This window comes from Plasmodium relictum (genome assembly GCF_900005765.1).
Source record: "Plasmodium relictum strain SGS1 genome assembly, chromosome: 8".
In the NCBI taxonomy this organism is placed as follows: Eukaryota; Apicomplexa; class Aconoidasida; order Haemosporida; family Plasmodiidae; genus Plasmodium; species Plasmodium relictum.
The window spans coordinates 1055877-1074114 of NC_041686.1; the positions used below are offsets into that span (position 1 = coordinate 1055877).

Sequence of the window (18238 nt, forward strand, 5' to 3'; positions counted from 1 at the left end):
AAAAATGTATCTTTAACTATTGCAATTATTTTTTTGTACCATTAATGTCATAAAACATATTAAATTTTTTTTTAAGAAAAGATAATATAAAATAAAAAAAGATATTTCAAGGGTAAATTTTTTTAATTTTCTTTTAAAAAGTTTTTTTCAAAAAAATACATAATTTTTTCTTTTTTTTTTTTTGTATTAAGTCCTTTAAAATTGCAAAGCTTTTAAAATATTGATAATTTTATCATACATTCATAATTTGTCATTGATTATATATACATTTTTTTTTTTTTTTTTGCATTTTAATAAAGATATTAAAATAAAAAAAAAAATAAAAAAATAAATAAATAAAAATAAAATAAAACAGTAATAAAATTTTCATTATTTTATTTGAATCAAAAATGAGAAATCATATTAAAAATTATAATAAATTATACGAAAAAATATATTAAAACATATATTAAAAATATATTTATATTATAGTTTGATTAAAGATAATTATTTCTTTGGAAAAAGAAAATACCGACAAATAAAAAAAAAAAGTGAAATTTTTTTTCATACTAGATTTCTTATTAAAAAAAATATATTTTAAGTTTATGTAATTAAATATTTAAATTAAAATTTTGTATATTATTTATCCTAAAATTTTTTTTGATTTAAGAAATTTAGTTGTTAAATATTGAAATATTTCATTATTATCAATACTAAGTTGTTCTCTTTTTATCACAATTTATTTTTTATATTTAGTTTTATATAAGGAAAAAAAAAAAATTTATATTTTTTAATTATGAATAATGACCAGAAAAGAGATTTTGTAAGTAAAAATAAGAAAAAATATATATTTTTTTAAAAAGACAAATTAGTTATTTCAACTATTTCAATGATGTTAAATAATTAAACATATGCTTAACGTTTTTTTTTCCCTTAGAGACTCGATCAATCAACAATTAGCAATGGATTATTTACCGTAATAGAACGAAAACCTCTTTCTTCACTGTAAGTATTAAAATAATTTAATCATTAACTAAATAAATATAGGAAAAATTTGCAAAAATTAAAATTAGATGGCATTATTATAGTATATATACATAAATACATTTTTTTTTTTTTCAAGGGAAAACAATGATAGTTTAAATATAAGTAATTTAAGTGATCCTTTAAATATTTCTATTGATTGTTTATCAAAAAAGAAAGAAGATAATAATAATAATGATAATATTTGTGAAATTTATAGATTAAATAGCTCACAAATTTTAAATGATAATTTGGATAACACAGTTAGTAGAATAAGTTATGTTGATGATGATGTTTCATCATTTTATGATTCGGAAAAAGAAGAAGAGCTTTATTTTGATAATGATATTTCTACACTTGGTTCTTGTTATTCTTTTTCAAGTGCCGTGAAAAATTCTAAAAAAAAAAAATCAAGAAATAGTGTTTATAATAGCTCAAGTTATAAAAATATGGCATTTGAAGGATGCAGTGAAAGTTATTCTCCTTTTGATAAGTCAAAAGATAAGGATGTGAATATAGAAGGAAATGTAGATGAATATGTAAAAGAAAATTATAATAATAATAAAAATTGTTTTAATAATTTGGATTTTCCAGATGATTTAAAAGATGAGAAAGATGGTTTGTCTGAATGTAAAAACAGTGATTTATCAAATGAAGAATTATTAAATTCTAACAATAACGATGAAAAAGCAATCCGATTGAATAAAAATATATATAGAATAGTTAATATAAATAAAGCTGATAAATATAATAAGGAAAATTTTATAAGAAGAATAACACAAATAAGAAAAAGTATGATAAAAGAAAAAAATTATGAAGATAATCAAAATGAATCAAAATTAAATGGTTTAAGTAATAAAGGAAATGAATCAAATGTAATGCTTAATAAAGAAACAAAAAATTATAAGAATTATAATAGATTCAGTGAAGGATATATTTTAAAGAAATACAATAATTTATCTAGGTGCAACAGCGATAAAAAGATAAAATATAAGGAATTAAATCATGAAGGAGAAAATTCCTATATTGAAGAGGATTTTGATGAATATAACAATTCCTCCAAAGACAATTTATACTATAACTATATATGTAAAAATAAAAAAGATGGCAATAAACAAATTAAAAATGATATGTTAAAAGTAAAGAATGAAGATTTTCATAAAAATAGAAGAAATGAATATGAAATAACAGATTATAACATAAATGAAAATATATATTATAAAAATTTTCGTAATAAAAATAATAGATTAAAGGACTGTGATAAAATTAATAATATTGAAAGTAATAGATGTATATTGAAAGATTTAAATAATTCTTATAGTGATGAAAAAGATTCATTTGAAGAAAATAATGAAAATATGAATGATTTAGGATTTAAAAATAAGTTTCATAATGATCAAGAAGAATATTATAATAATAAAAAAAATGATGATTATTATAGCAATATGAGAATAAAAAGATACAGTTCTTTTGATACAAACATCAATACTGAAAAGTATTCAGATGACTATTTATATCATCCAAGAGAAAAATATATAAAAAATAAGCATTATATAAATAAAAAAAATCACTATTATAATTTAAATAATATGCATAAAGAGAAAGATGATGATAGAAGTTATTATAATAATGTTTATAATAATTTAACAGATAGCGAATATAAGAGCAACAAATTTATTCATGATAACAAAGACTCTAAAACTAAAAATATGATGAAAAATGAAATGAATGTAAATGAGCAAATGAAAAAAACAAAATTTATTTATAAGAATAACAATAGTAATCATATAATTTCGGGTGATGAAATTTATAGAAGTGAAGATATTTATGAAAATGAAGAAGGAAATAACTATTTCAAAACTATACCAAACAAAAGTTATAAGAAAGCAGATAGTGAAGATATGTACATTAATAATGATAGAATTAAAAATGATGAAAATAATATTAATGATATATATAGGAATGATAGATATTTAGCACCTAATCAAAACTTTGAAAATGAGTATGCTATTTATGAAAAAAAATATACAGATGAAGGAAGTAATGAAAATATGAAAATGAAAAAAAATACGATTTTTAAGCATATAGACGAAAAAAAAATGTTTTATAAAAATAATTTCATAGAATATAATAATAATAATAACTATGATATAGAAAATAATGCTAAAAAGAATATTTCATATGGAAATATTAGTAGTAATGATATTTCACACAATAACGATATAAATAACAATATAGAAGAAAAAGAGTTGTTTTATTATAAAGAAAGAAACAATTTAATTAATAATAATGAAAGTAATAAAAAAAAAATTTATAGAAATGATTATTATATTGATAAAAATGATTATCATGATAATTATGAAAATAAGAATAGAAAATATTCTTCCAATATAAATAGTAAATATAAAAATGATTCTTATATGTATAATAATAATGATGATTATTATAACAAAAAATATTCTCAATTAAAATCAAATGATCATTTAAATCTCAATTATAAAAATATTAATTATGAATATAATAGTAAATCAAATAATATGTATAATCGCATGAACGAAAGAAGTAATTATGATGATATCAATTATCATAAAAATGAAATGCACCTTCATCAAAATCCTGTTGATTATTTAAGCGAAAAAGATATTGTTTATAACCAATATGAACAAAATGAGGATCAACAAAATATGTATAATAAGATAAATTCTCAGAGTACTTACAACATAAATAATACATATTTCAATGAAAAGGAAGATCAAGAAAATATATATTTAAACAAAATAAGCATGCATCAAAACTCAGGAATTATGAATTACAATGAAGAATTATCTGATAATAAAAATAAAATAAAAATATTGAATGAAAATAGGATTGGCATAAATGATGAGAAAAAAAGAGAAGAAAATAATCAAGGAAATATTGCTGTTAGTGAAGAAAAGAAAGAGGAAGAAGGTTCAAAAATATCAATGAATGGTAATAAGAATAACGAAATGGTTACTATAGAAAATAATGAAGAAAAGGAAAAATTAAATGATTTTGCTCATGACAATGATTTACAAAAAGAAAGCCTAAATAAATCAAATACAGTAAATAATAATTTATCAAATAACATAGTACAAAATATCACTACAACTAATAATATTGATCTCATAAATAAACAAAATAAAGATCCCCCACCACCTGTGAAAAAAAAAAGAGGACGACCAAAATTGAAAAAAACGCCCCCAGAAGAAGTACAATCAGGTGAAAATAATAATAGTAATAGTAATAATAATAATAATAATAATAATAATAATAATAATAATAATAATAATAATAATGTATTTCCTTATCAATCATCAAATCAAAATTTGCAAGCAAATAATTTTAATAACTTAAGTAATAATAATATAATAAGTGATTTGAGTCAACCATTATATAATAATATAAATTCTGTAATTAATCCTTCATACAATACTCAAATACCTCATACTATAAATGCTCATTTAAATCAACCAATAGATCAACAATTAAATCAGCAAATAAATCAAACATTAGCTCAGCCAATAAATTACCAGTTAGCCCCTCCTCCCCCTCAGGCATTAAACCATCAGTTAACAGACCCGTTAAATCAATTAAACCAACCATTAGTTCAACCCATAAATCAACAATTAAGTTCACAATTGGATCAACAAATGACTCATCAAATGAATCATGCATTAAGCCAACAGTTAAATATTCCATTAAATCAACCATTAAACCATCCATTAAATTCTCAGTTAGATCAGCAAATTAACAATCCAATAAATCAACAGTTAAATCAACCATTAAACCATCCATTAAATTCTCAGTTAGATCAGCAAATTAACAATCCAATAAATCAACAGTTAAATCATCAAATAAATTCTCAGTTAGATCAACAAATGAATCAGCAATTAAATATGAACATAAATCCATCTTATAATCATCATCACTTATATAATAATAATAATATGAATAAGCAATTGAATCCTCCCATATATGTTATTCAAAATAGGATGAATAATAATTTTAAAGGAAATATGAATGAAGAACAATTTGCTCCTATGTATAATAATTATGACAAAGAAATAGCTAATAATATAGAGACAAATTTTTATTATAGGAATATGGATAAAATGAAAAATAATAATGATGATTTTTCTTATGAAGGAGAAGAAGAATTCAATAAAAATAATAAAAGAAATGCTAGATCAACAGTAAGTGAATCAGAAGAAAAGGATTCTGAGAGAGAATTTAAAAAAGTTCATAAAAAAAGAGGAAGAAGAAGAAAAAAGGATATTGAACAAATTAATGAAAATAAGCCAAATAATAATATTGAAAATAAATCATCTTCAGATTTTTATAATAATAATGTAAATATTAATTCAAAAAATGAATTAAAAACAGACCCAGGATACTCTACTTTTGTTGATGAAAATAACAAAACTGTTTCTTACAGTAAAAAAAAAAATTTTTTAAATAATATCATTGTTTTTCATTTTATATTAATTTTTATATATTTTTTTCTTTAAAGAGGTCTCTTATCATCCAGCAGATGCTGTGTGGGAAAAAATATCAGGTGTTAAGGTAACAACTTATGAGTATTTTTTTATTTTTCTAAATAATTTAATTTATTTTATCCTTATTATTATTTTTTTTTTTTTTCTTTTATTTCGAAGTTTGGTCCGATGATATTAACTGCTCAAAGCAGAACAACAAATGTAATTTTATCAAAAAAAAGATCTATTGAATTAGGGAATATTTTACATAATTTAATAGTAAATTTAAAAAAAATAAAATATTTTTATATTTTTTTGAATTACTTTATTTTTATTTTTATTTTTTATTTTCATTTTTTTTTTTATTATTAATTTTTTTTTCTCTTAGTATGGTTATATATATAAAGGAGACAACGTTAGATTAACCATAGGGAAAGAATCAAAAAATGTAAAAAGTGGATCTCCCTTTTTTTTACCAAGCTTTATGGATTGCAGCATACATAATGATGATGAGTTAGTTTTTTTTTTTTTTTTTTTTAAAAAAAATATCTTTTATGCTTTTATTTACATTTTTTATTTAAAAATATGTATTTTATACTTTTTTTTTTCCCCCTTTTTTTACAGATCAGGGTCTGCTAAAATATTTTTATGCTTTGTTTACCTAAATTAGTATTATTTTACATTATTTTAATTTTTTTTTTTTTTTTTTCTTTTAATCATTTTTTTCAAAAGTGTTTTTTTATATGTTGTTTAAAATTACAAAAAAAAAAAAAAAAAGGGATAGAGAAAAAGAATAAATGTATTAAAAAATTTAATATGTACAGAGAATTTTTAAGTAAACACAAAAAAAAAAAAATCATTTTTTGATTTAATATTAATATATATATCTTTATTATTGAACTGAAAAGAATAGAAAACATAATTTTAGAAAATATTTCTTCTATTACAAAAAAAAAAACTACATAAAGTCAAATAGCAAGTAATTTCTTATATAAGAATGGGAGTAAAAATATTTTATGTTATTTTGAGATCTAAGCAATGTAAATCTTACAACTTTTTTATTTTTAATTTTATTAATTAATTCTATTTCTATAATATAATCAAAAGAATTATAAATGGAATATGGGATAAGCGGCTTTTTGATATTTTCCTTTATATTGCATAATGTATCTTTTTCATTATTTATTATTTTGTAGTCATTATTAGCATTTCTATTTATTATATTATTAATACATATATTCTCAGAATTATATGTATTTTCACTATAATGCTTATATTGACTTTCTTCATATGAATCATTTTCACTCAGGACTTCACTACTGGTACTGTTTTCTATATTATTACAACTTTTCATTTCATATTTATTATTGTTTATTTTATTTTTTTTTTTTCTTAAATCATTTTCTTTATCTTCATTAAAACTAAATAAGTTTTCTTCATTAGTATTGCTATATTCAATTTTATTACTAAAAGCTGTAGATACATTTTTTTTTGTATTCATGTTTGTTTCTTTGAATTCTTTTTCTAATTTTTTATGTTCTTCTATCTTTTGTTCTTTATAATTTATTTTGTTAGTAGTGATATCAAATGATTCATTTTTCGCGTTATCAAAAATTAATATAGATATATTTAAAATAATTGAAAGGATTTTTAGTTCACGAACTAAATAAAAGTAAGAACAGGGATTAATAATGTTTAAATTTTTTATTAAATCGGTAAAATTAAATATTCCTATTGAAATTAAATTATTAAATTCATTTTTGAAATTATTTTTAGAATCTTTGTTCTTTAAAAAAACATTTTTAATATGTAATAAAAAGGAAATAAGTTCGTTTAAATTTTGAACCCGAAATACGTAAAAGTTACGAAGAATATCACTTAATAAGATATCTTTCTTTTGATTTTTTATTTTTTCCATTATAATATTATGAATAATTGTTATATCATTAATATAGCTAAAATATATATATACAACACTAGAATTGTTATTACTATTAATAATGATATCATATAATAAATTCACTATAACAATTTGATTTATTTTTAATTTATTCCCGTAAAAAAAATATACTTTAGAACTTTCTATACCTCCTCTTAATAAGTTATTTAATGAAGCGTTTTCTGTTTTATACATTTTATGATTTTTTAAATTATTTTTCATAAAATTTGAATACAATAAAAAAGTTCTTCCTAATTCATCTTTGTAAATATTTTCATTTTTGTTAATATTCTTTTTACTTTTAATTATTAAACCTATGTTATTATAGGAAGTGCTTTTAGTTAAATTATTTTTTCTTTTGTTTATCAAATCATAGTCAATGCTTGATTCAGAAGATAAGAAATGTGATGAAGAAGAAAAATAACCTTCTTTTGAATAATCAGAAGTACTGTTATTGATATTATAATTTTCTTCATCACTAAATGAATAAACATTACTAGAAAGTATTAAAGAATTGACGATTACATGTGTTTCCTCTTCATTTTCTTCTTTTATACCTAATTCACTTAAGTGATATTTAAATATTTCTTCTTGTATTAAATTGATCTCCTATAATCAAAAATAAATTATATCAAAAATATACAGTATATATATATATATATAAGGGAGGAAAAATAAATAAATAAATAAAATAAAATATAATAATAAAAAAAACCAACTTTTGCAGAGGCATTTTCTAAGTAATTTGTACTTAACTTTTCAACTAGAAAGAAAGAAAAAAAGAAGAAAAAAAAAGAATGTGTGTGAATATAAATAATAATATATATCATTGGTATGAAAAAAGATATATAATCGATATACATTAAAATATAAAGTTCATATATTTTTAATAAATCTAAAATTTTTTTTTTCTTTTTTTTTTATAAAATAAAAAAGTACTTGTATTTAAATTCTTAGCATATAACTTCTTTTTAGTTTTTTTGGGAATATTCAAATATTCTATATCAGTCTTTTCCATTGTTGTAAATTTTTAATTCTAAGTAATGATATTCATTTTTTCATAATTTCTCAATTTTTTTACGTGCTATAAAAGGATAAAATTATATAAATCATTTTTTGGAATTTTTATTTTTTCCATTTTTTAATTTACCTTTTATAATAATACTATTTGATCTAATTTTTTAAAAAAACATGCAATAAAGGGAAAAAAAAAAAAAAAAAAATACGAATGGCATAAGAATTGTAAATTAAAATTATTACAACCAAATTGTTAATTATAATATTATCAAAAAATAAAAAATATATATATATATTTATATATTTTTTCTTGGCTTATGCTTTATTTCAATATATGTATGAACATATATTTCATAATAAAAAAAAAAAAATTATTGTAAATTTATTTTTAAAAAATCACTCACTATATAAAAAAAAAAAAATTTAATAATTTTAGTAGTTCTTATAAAGGATTTATTTTTTTTAAAAAACAATTTCAGTGGTATTAAAAAAAGAAAAAAAAGAATTAAACATTTGTTGCACATTATTTTTATTAGTTTATTACTAAAGTCATAATTGTGTTATTTTATTAAATTTTATCTTTTATATTTATAAAGAAAGCATAATAATTTTTTATTAGCACTATATATATATATATATATATATATATGACATAATATTTTAAATTTTCATATAATTTATAAAGTAAAATAATAGAATAAAAGATGGAAATATCGATAGACACGTTAAAAGAAAAGGTAATTGAAAATTATAAGGAAAAAAAATAAAATGTATAATTAACTTTTTATAAATAGTTCTTATTTAAATATGTATATGTTTTACTTTTTTTTTCTTAAACCGTAATATTTTTAGTTTTTAAATATGAATAGTGATATTGAATTAATTGAAAGAAAATTGAAAGATGAATTATGTAAAATATATGAAGATGATATAAATCCTCTTTTAATTTTAAATGATTTTGAAAATATAAAAAATGAACTAAATAAAATAAATAAGGAATTAAACAGCTTATATATAAAGAAAAAGTTAAGTATAAACTATTTGCATAGGCAAATGCAAAATTATAACTTTTTATTAAACTTAGAAAATAATTTAAATATATCATCAAAAGAATTTAATAGTTATCACAATTCTGAAATAATATTGAACAATTTTTTTTATGATAATATAAAGAAGTTTTTAATGAATATAAATTATGATGAAATTAAAGAATTGATTTTTCTAGGAAATTATCAAAAAAATATAGAAAAAGATATAAGTACTAATGGGAAGTTAAGTAATATTTACAATGAAACAAAGAATTCTAAAAATATATCATTAGATTCTAATTTTTCTAAAAATAATGCAGATAATTGTGAATCAAAAGAAAATGTAAAGATATTAGGTAATGAAAATTCTACTGATGAAAATAAAAACAAGATAAATCATGAAAATGAGAATGATAATAATAATAATTTATTTATTCCAATTGATCAAAGTACATTTCAATCAGTTCCTATATTAATTAGAAGAAGAGCAAAGTTAGACGATGTAAACCTAATTTATAAAACATTGTATGACATGGCTATAAAAAAAGGAAGGTTACTTATAAAATAAATTATAATACTTATTTTTTGTCTACTATAATTTTTTATAATATTTACTTTAAATAAGTTTTTTTTTATCTAATTATATATATATATATATATATATATATTTTCTTTTAGTTGCCATCCAGTAGAAAAATCCGAATTAACACAAATGAACTTACAAGTTTTTGGACAAACAGGTTTTTTTTATATTAAGATAAAAAAAGATTTATTTACAAAATTTTCATAATTTTTTTCTTTTATTTTTTTTTTTATAAATAGGAGAAGCAAAAATTGCCACACTAAGATATTTAAAAATTATAGAAGTTATTAATAAGTAATAATAAAAAAATGTTTTTTAAATAATATATTTCGCAATTATATTTTTTTCTTTGATTTTGTTTTCACTTTTCTATTTTTATTTTAATTTTTACTTCTTTTTTATATTTTTAGAACGGGTTCCGTGAGATTATTAAATTGTGCTGGAATAAAGAAAAAAAAAAAAAAAAAAAAAACTTGGCTTTTAAAATAAAATGAAAAAAAAATAATGAATACAACAGTATATCATGAATTTGTATTTAAAAAATAATATATAGAACATCTAATTTTTCAAAGAAATTTATTAAAATACAAAATTTCTTTTTTTTTATCGTTATATTTTTATTTTTTGAAAAAAAAAATATATTTTATTTTAAAACATTTTTTTATTACAATTATATACTTACACCCTAATTTTGATGATGAAAAAAAAAATTTTGATAATTTTAAATATGTATATACTTTTATTAAACATTTATATATATATTTATGTATATACATTATGTATGAATTTTTAGTTTTTTTTTATATTTTAACATTTATTAAAAAAAAATTTTTTTTTTAGTTCAATTTAAGCATTTTGTTATTTTTATTTTTTAGAAATGAAATATTTATTATTGTTTTTATTTTTTATATTAGTAAAAAATAATAAAATAGAATCAAAAAAAAGTATAAAGAAATCAAATATTTTAAACTTTATATGTTTTCCAAATAAATATTCAATAACCAGAAGAATTAAAAGAGATATATTAAATTCAAGTTTTAAAGAAAATGAAGATAATAAAATTTATAGTAATGAAAAAAGAGATTCATCCAATTTATCTTATCTTTTAAAAAATAGTGAGGAAATAAAAAAAAAATTGGAATTAGTAAATGATTTAGAAAATTATGGATGTGAAAATGCAATGAATAATTTAAAAAATAATGAGGATATGAATGTAATAGAGAAAGATGAAAATATTATAAGAGAAAATAGAAGAGCAATAGTCCAGAAAAAAAAAAAAAAAAGTTATAAAAAAGTTCAAAATATTATGCCTACTACCGATATTAAAGATATCAAAAAAGATATAAAGTTATTTTTTCTTAAAAAAAGAATTATTTATCTAACTGATGAAATAAATAAGAAAACATGTGATGAGCTAATTAGCCAACTATTATATCTAGATAATTTAAATCACAGTGATATTAAAATATATATTAATTCACCAGGAGGATCAATAAATGAAGGATTAGCCATTTTGGATATTTTTAATTATATAAAATCAGATATTCAAACAATATCTTTTGGTCTAGTCGCATCAATGGCTTCCGTTATTTTAGCTAGTGGGAAAAAAGGAAAAAGAAAATCTTTACCTAACTGTAGAATTATGATACATCAACCTTTAGGTAATGCATTTGGGCATCCTCATGATATTGAAATACAAACAAAAGAAATACTCTATCTTAAAAATTTATTATACAATTATTTATCTAGATTTACTAATCAGACTATTGAAACAATAGAAAAGCATTCGGATAGAGATTATTATATGAATGCGTTAGAAGCTAAAAAATACGGGATTATAGATGAGATTATAGAAACAAAATTACCTCATCCTTATTTTAATCAAATTTAAAATATATATAAATTTCAAAATAAAAAAAAATTCATAAATTTAAATCTAACATATTTCATATATTTGGAATGCTAAAATTGTAAATTTAATACTTAAAGTTGATCAAAATTGTTTTTTTTTCATGGGATATTTATCCATTTTCATCTAATTTTTTACATAATAATTATAAAAAAAAAAAACTTTGTTTTAATTTCCTTTTTTTTTTTTTATAAAAAAACTATGTAAAAAAAAAAAATAAAATAAATAAAAAATATAATTTAAATTTAATTAAATATATTAACACATGTACATATTTTTCATATATATATATATATATATATATATATATATATATATATATATATGTGTACATATTTTTATTAAAATTTTTTTTTTTAGTTTTTATAAAATTGTTTGAACATTTCAATTTTTAATTTTTTTTTTTTTTAAAACCTATCACTAAAAAACTAAAAAAAAAAATTTAATTATATATATATATATATATTTACATATATATATATTAGTAAATAATCTAAAGAATAATGTCTAATAAAAAATATAATACAAGATTATATATACTAATATATATCACAATACGATAAATTCTAATAAATGTATTAATAATGAATATATATTAATAAATAGTATATTTGAAAATAGAACATTTTCATTAAAATATTTTCAATGATAAAAAAAAAAAAAAAGAAACTCCCTGTTTTGAGTAAATCATACAATTCACAATAAATACTGGATAAAAAAATTTAAACGTTTTCTTTATTTTTTTTTTAATCCTTTAGATTGTTAATTTGGCACAGCATTCTTAATGGTATTAAAGAATTTATATTACTTTTACATGGATAGTTCATTTTATCTTCTAAAGATGTGTAGTTGGTTAGATTATTTGTAAAAATTTCTTCAGCCATATTTAATAACTGCTTTGCTAATTTAAATAAAATTTGAGCTTTCATGTTATCATTTAATAAACTAAAATCTTTCACTACCAAATGCAAAAGCTCTACTATTTGTAATTCATTCATTTCGTTATTAATACTATTTAAATTCATATTATTAAAAGAATAAAAGGTATCACCTACATTATTAAATGATTTGTTATTAGTATTACTACTATTCAAAGAAAACGGTGAAATTTCAAAAGAGTTATTTGTTAAAATTAAAGGATTATTTAATGATAATGCACTATTTTGATTTGCCTTACTTGTTAAATTTACTTCGTTCACAAAAGAAATATTACGGTTACTATCAATTAAATCATTGGAATCACTCTGCGGAATATTACTCGATATTTTATTTTGTACATTCGTATTATCATAGTTACTTGCATAAATAAAATACGAATTGACAGTATCATAATTAGTAAAATATTTTGAATCATTTATTATCTGATTTGAATATAAACCATTATTATAATTATCAGTTTCTACAAACGATTTATTATTTATTGATTCATTTATATCTTTATTGCTCCCACTATAATTGTCAACAGGATTTGATGCATTACTTTTTGAACAACTATGTGATATGTTATGAGCATTATATGATTTCTCAGCATTTCCTCCAAAATAATAATCACTATTATTATTTTTATTACTATCATTATTATCGTTGCTATAATATGTATCTACACTTGCATCATTAATTTTACTTGTATTTTTAATATTTTCTCTCATCCCTAATTTTTTTAATTTTAATAGAAATTTTTGCAATTTGCTCCCAACATGCAGTCTTGATAAATTTTGCATATTCTTTATATCATTCAAATTTTTCTCTTCTAAATCTTCAAACTTTTTATGCATGTATGATAAAATTCGACAGGGCGTAGGTTCATAAGTAGAATCTTTTATTTTTTTCTGTTGCTCTAGAAAATAAAAAACCGATTCTTCAAATCTGAACGTAAAAAATAACAATAAGATGAGTATTAAAAAAAAAAAAAGAAGTATATATATAAAATAAAATTAATGAATTAAATGTTTTTACATTTCCAGCATTTTAGGTGTCCACTTCATTCTGTTTGACCATTTTACTTTGTAATTTTTTATTTGATTATTGTTATAATTCTTTAGCTTTGATAATTTCTTCTTTCTAATCTTTTTTAAATTATGTTGTAATTTAAAATCATTTGAATCATGTTTCATACAATCCTTTATATTTCGCTTCTTCATTTTTTCATTTGAATAAATTTCATCATATTCATTCTTAACGAACATGCAGGAAGAGTAACTGTTGTTAGAGCTCATTTTTATATTCTTTGAAAAAAAAAAAAAAAAATAATGCTTAAAAAAAAAAGAACACAAAATTAATTTAAAATAAACTAAATATTTATATATATATATATATATATATTTATTCCTATAAATATTTTATTATTATTTCAAATTAAGAGGGTTTTATTTAAAAATAACAATAATTTAAAAAAATAAATGTGCACATACAAACAGTTACAAATTGTAATTATAAACTAAAAAAAAAAAAAAAATAAGGTGTATAAAAGTAATAAGATGCAAAAAATTATATTATTACTAATAAATATTAACTTTTTTTCTTATTTCTTTGTTCACTGTTATTAAGAAAACATATATAATCTATATATGTAAATAAAAATATTATAAATTAGATATATTTGATAATGAACAAAAAAAAAAAAAAAAAAGTTATATATATGGCGGAATTATATCTATATTCATTTATACATATATATTATATGTTAAGGAATAATACTGTATATATATGTTTCTATACAAATAAATATGTTTTCTAATTAAAAAATGAATATAGACAAAAAAAAATTTATTAATATCAATACTAATATTATTAAAAATATATTGAATTTATAAAGTAGTATGAAGAAATAAGTAAGTATTAAAATGATGAAAGTTCAGAAATATAATAAATAACAATTATATTAAATGTAAATTTTATAAAAAAAAAAAAAATTAAATAAAAATATTAAATAAAAATTCAATAATCAAAATATTTAGTAATAAAAAAGCGCATAATGAGAATATGTTGTAAAATTATTACTAATAAATTCAAAATAAATCTAGTAGGATAAAAAAAAAAAAAAATTCTAAACTATAAAAAATATTTAAAAAAAAAAATAAGAGGTAGAGATTAAATATAATAAAAATATATAAAAAAAAAAAAAAAACTTACAAAAAATAGTATTAATATATGCAATAAATTATTTTAATTTACTCCATAAATTCTTATTTTATTTTCAAAAATAGATATTTATATTTGGCATATTATATATAAAAATATATTCTTTATATTAATTCATTTTTTAATACTCCTATTTATAAAAATGTCTGCAGATAATTTTCACTATACATTAATGAAAAATATTAAATTAAAATATAAAAAAATGATAAATAATTAAAAATAAATATATAATTAAAAAGCATAAAATTATTTTTTCTTAATAATAATAAATGGACAAAATTGTTAAAAGACAAAAATCATAAAAAACATATAAAGGAATAATTTTAATATGTTTCTTTTATTTAATTATATATTCGTGCTCTTATCTATATTTATATATATATACATATATATGTATGTGCATATTTAAGCACATATACACATATATGTACATATATATAAACTTGTAATATATATATATATATATATATTAGGTATAAAAATTATCATTTTTTTTATTACTTTTTCTCAAAATTGAACTTTTTCTACTAATATATATCTTATTATAGCAAAATAAAAAGAAAAAGTAAAAGAAAAAATAATATGTACTATTATAAAAAAAAATTATAAACTTTTCATTTTCTTTTTTTAAACATCTATTTGTAAAAACAATTCTATAAAAAAATCACTAAAAAAGAAAATGAAACTAAAAAAGAAAAATTTAATATTAAATTGAAAAAAAGAGTGAAAAAAGAGAAAATTAGGTCAAAAAAAGAAAAAATTAAATTACAAATTAGTTTATGTAGATTCAATTTTAACTTAAGCTGAAAAATACTATTTTATTATAAAAATATTCTTCAAAATAAACTATTTCGTATAAAGAAAATTAAGAATAGCTCTTTAAATATTAATAAAATATATGCTATTAAATCCAGAACAATGGAATTAATTAAATATATCTACAAAATGTTTTGTTTTAGTTTAAAATAATAGATAAAAAAAAAAAAAAAAAAGAAAAGAAAAAAATTATATGTATGTATAAAAATTTTACAATTCTAGAATTTTGGCAAAAACTTTTTTTCCAAATCATGCTTTTTATTTAGATTAAGAAAATATGCATGCAAGATACCGAAAAAAAAAAATAAAAAAAAAAAGTAAAACAACAACGACTCAAATTAATATTTTTGAAATATATTTATAGTAAAATTTGATGTGGTAATAAATTTTTAAAAAGCAAATTAGAAAAATAAAAACATAGGTATTTAATTTTTTTTAAGTGGAGGAAACAGTTGATATATTTTCAATATGTAGATAAATTTTAGAAATAAAAGAATCTTCATAAAAATAAAATATACACACATATATAAAAAAGAGAATTAAAAAAAAAAAAAATGTATATATATATATATAAATATATATATATATATATAGATATATATAAGAGAAATGCAACTCATTTTAAAAATAAAAATTATATTTAATATTTTAAATTGTTGCATAATAATATCTAATAAATATTATGCATAAAACGATATCTTTTTAATAAAATTTTTGTTCGTCATAAAAGCATGTTAATTTATAAAAATAACATCTAGTTAAAAAAAGTACGTATTTTTATAAAAACGAAGTATTATATTTTGCACTAAAGATTTTTAAATGCATATAGTATTTAATTTAGTTCTTCTTTCTTAAAGAAAAAAGAATATGCTTACATATTAAGATATCCATTTTTTCAAATTGAAAAATACTGTATTTATATTAAAAAAAAAGAAAAGAAACAAGAAATAGAAAATATATTATCTTAAACTAAAATTTTAGAATTTAGAATTAAAATTATCTGTAATAAAACATTAAAATTTATTATAAATTTTATCTACTTTTAGTTAACTTAAAAAAAATATATTTACCGTTGTATATTTAATTTAAAAAAAAAAAAATTATTTTTTAAAGATTAAAAACATAAATTTTTATTATTTACTATATTATGAAGTAAATATATATATATATACTTACGTATTTATATGAATATTATAATTAATAAATGTATAAAATGGATAGATATTATTTAATAAAATTATATATGGCATATTTTGTTTTAATTTTTTTTTCTGAATTTTAATAAAAAATTAAAGCACTGAAAATATAAACAGTAATTAATATAAAAAAAAAAAAAATTTATATAAAAAATTTTTCTTACATGTAAAAATGTAGAAAAGAGAGAGAAAAAAAAAATAGAATATATTATGATAAGAAAAATTCAATTATTATTAAAAGAGAAATATAAAGTAGAAATTAGTTTTTTTTTTTTTTATAGACATTCTAATTGGATAATAGAACGAATTTCTAAGATTAGAAAAATATAAAAAAAAATATAGATCATATATTAAGATATTATTATAATTTTAAATTTTATAAAACCTTTTAAATTAAATTATTGAAATGTATTTTTCATATAGTTTCTAAGTTCTTATTTACATGGAAAAGAAATTTTATCATTTATACTAGCAACTTTTTATACTACATGCTTTCCAAAAAAAACTATTTTTTTGAAAAACTTTAATGAATTATAATGAAGGCAAAAAATCAAAAAGGAAACATTATCAAATATTATGCTAAATGCTAGCTAAAAAAAAAATTATTCAAGAATTAATTTTAAACAAAAGAAAAAAAAAAAGATAATCAAATGAATATAAATATTTTAGATTCTTTTAGGTTTTATATTTTTCTTATTTTGTATATTAGAAACAAATTATATATTTTTTTTTATTATGTTTATAAATAATGTTCTAAATATTATATAGGAATTCCTTAAAAATATATAATATTAAAGAAATAGGTAAAAAATATGATGAAAGTTATTTAATTTAAAAAGAAAAAAGAAAAATTAAAATGAAAATAAAATAAAAAAGAAATGTACATGTTTAGAAAAAAAAAAAAAAAAAAAAATATTTCAAACTATAATATTTCCTAAAGTTTTAACTTATTAAAGGTATAAATAACATCATGGAAAATATGCATGCCAAATTAATTATTATATAAATATATGTATATTTAATGAATAATTTTTTTTGAAAAAACAATATTAATTAGATTAATCTATACAACAAAGTTATAAATATTGGAATGAAAAAAAAAAAAAAAACT

The 18238-nt window shown here is 17.7% G+C and overlaps 5 protein-coding genes across 5 annotated transcripts; 3 read left to right on the forward strand and 2 right to left on the reverse strand.

The window, feature by feature from the left end:
• Positions 1-775: 775 nt before the first annotated feature.
• PRELSG_0827900 (conserved Plasmodium protein, unknown function) lies at positions 776-6168 on the forward strand (the record flags this gene model as incomplete). Its single annotated transcript, XM_028676359.1, has 7 exons — positions 776-802; positions 917-984; positions 1103-5457; positions 5534-5586; positions 5679-5777; positions 5887-6011; positions 6123-6168. The coding sequence occupies 7 exons, from the start codon at positions 776-778 to the stop codon at positions 6166-6168; spliced, it is 4773 nt and encodes a 1590-aa protein (XP_028532855.1).
• Positions 6169-6456: 288 nt separating this feature from the next.
• Positions 6457-8455, reverse strand: PRELSG_0828000 (conserved Plasmodium protein, unknown function; the record flags this gene model as incomplete). The annotated part of the gene is made up of 3 exons (XM_028676360.1): positions 6457-8046; positions 8163-8200; positions 8377-8455. The coding sequence occupies 3 exons, from the start codon at positions 8453-8455 to the stop codon at positions 6457-6459; spliced, it is 1707 nt and encodes a 568-aa protein (XP_028532856.1).
• Positions 8456-9315: 860 nt separating this feature from the next.
• On the forward strand, positions 9316-10554 carry PRELSG_0828100 (conserved Plasmodium protein, unknown function; the record flags this gene model as incomplete). The annotated part of the gene is made up of 4 exons (XM_028676361.1): positions 9316-10034; positions 10161-10222; positions 10305-10359; positions 10476-10554. 4 exons carry the CDS (start codon positions 9316-9318, stop codon positions 10552-10554), a joined length of 915 nt encoding a protein of 304 aa, XP_028532857.1.
• Positions 10555-10942: 388 nt separating this feature from the next.
• On the forward strand, positions 10943-11956 carry ClpP (ATP-dependent Clp protease proteolytic subunit, putative; the record flags this gene model as incomplete). The annotated part of the gene is made up of 1 exon (XM_028676362.1): positions 10943-11956. The coding sequence occupies one exon, from the start codon at positions 10943-10945 to the stop codon at positions 11954-11956; it is 1014 nt and encodes a 337-aa protein (XP_028532858.1).
• Positions 11957-12720: 764 nt separating this feature from the next.
• On the reverse strand, positions 12721-14190 carry PRELSG_0828300 (hypothetical protein; the record flags this gene model as incomplete). The annotated part of the gene is made up of 2 exons (XM_028676363.1): positions 12721-13840; positions 13931-14190. 2 exons carry the CDS (start codon positions 14188-14190, stop codon positions 12721-12723), a joined length of 1380 nt encoding a protein of 459 aa, XP_028532859.1.
• Between the last annotated feature and the right edge of the window lie 4048 nt (positions 14191-18238).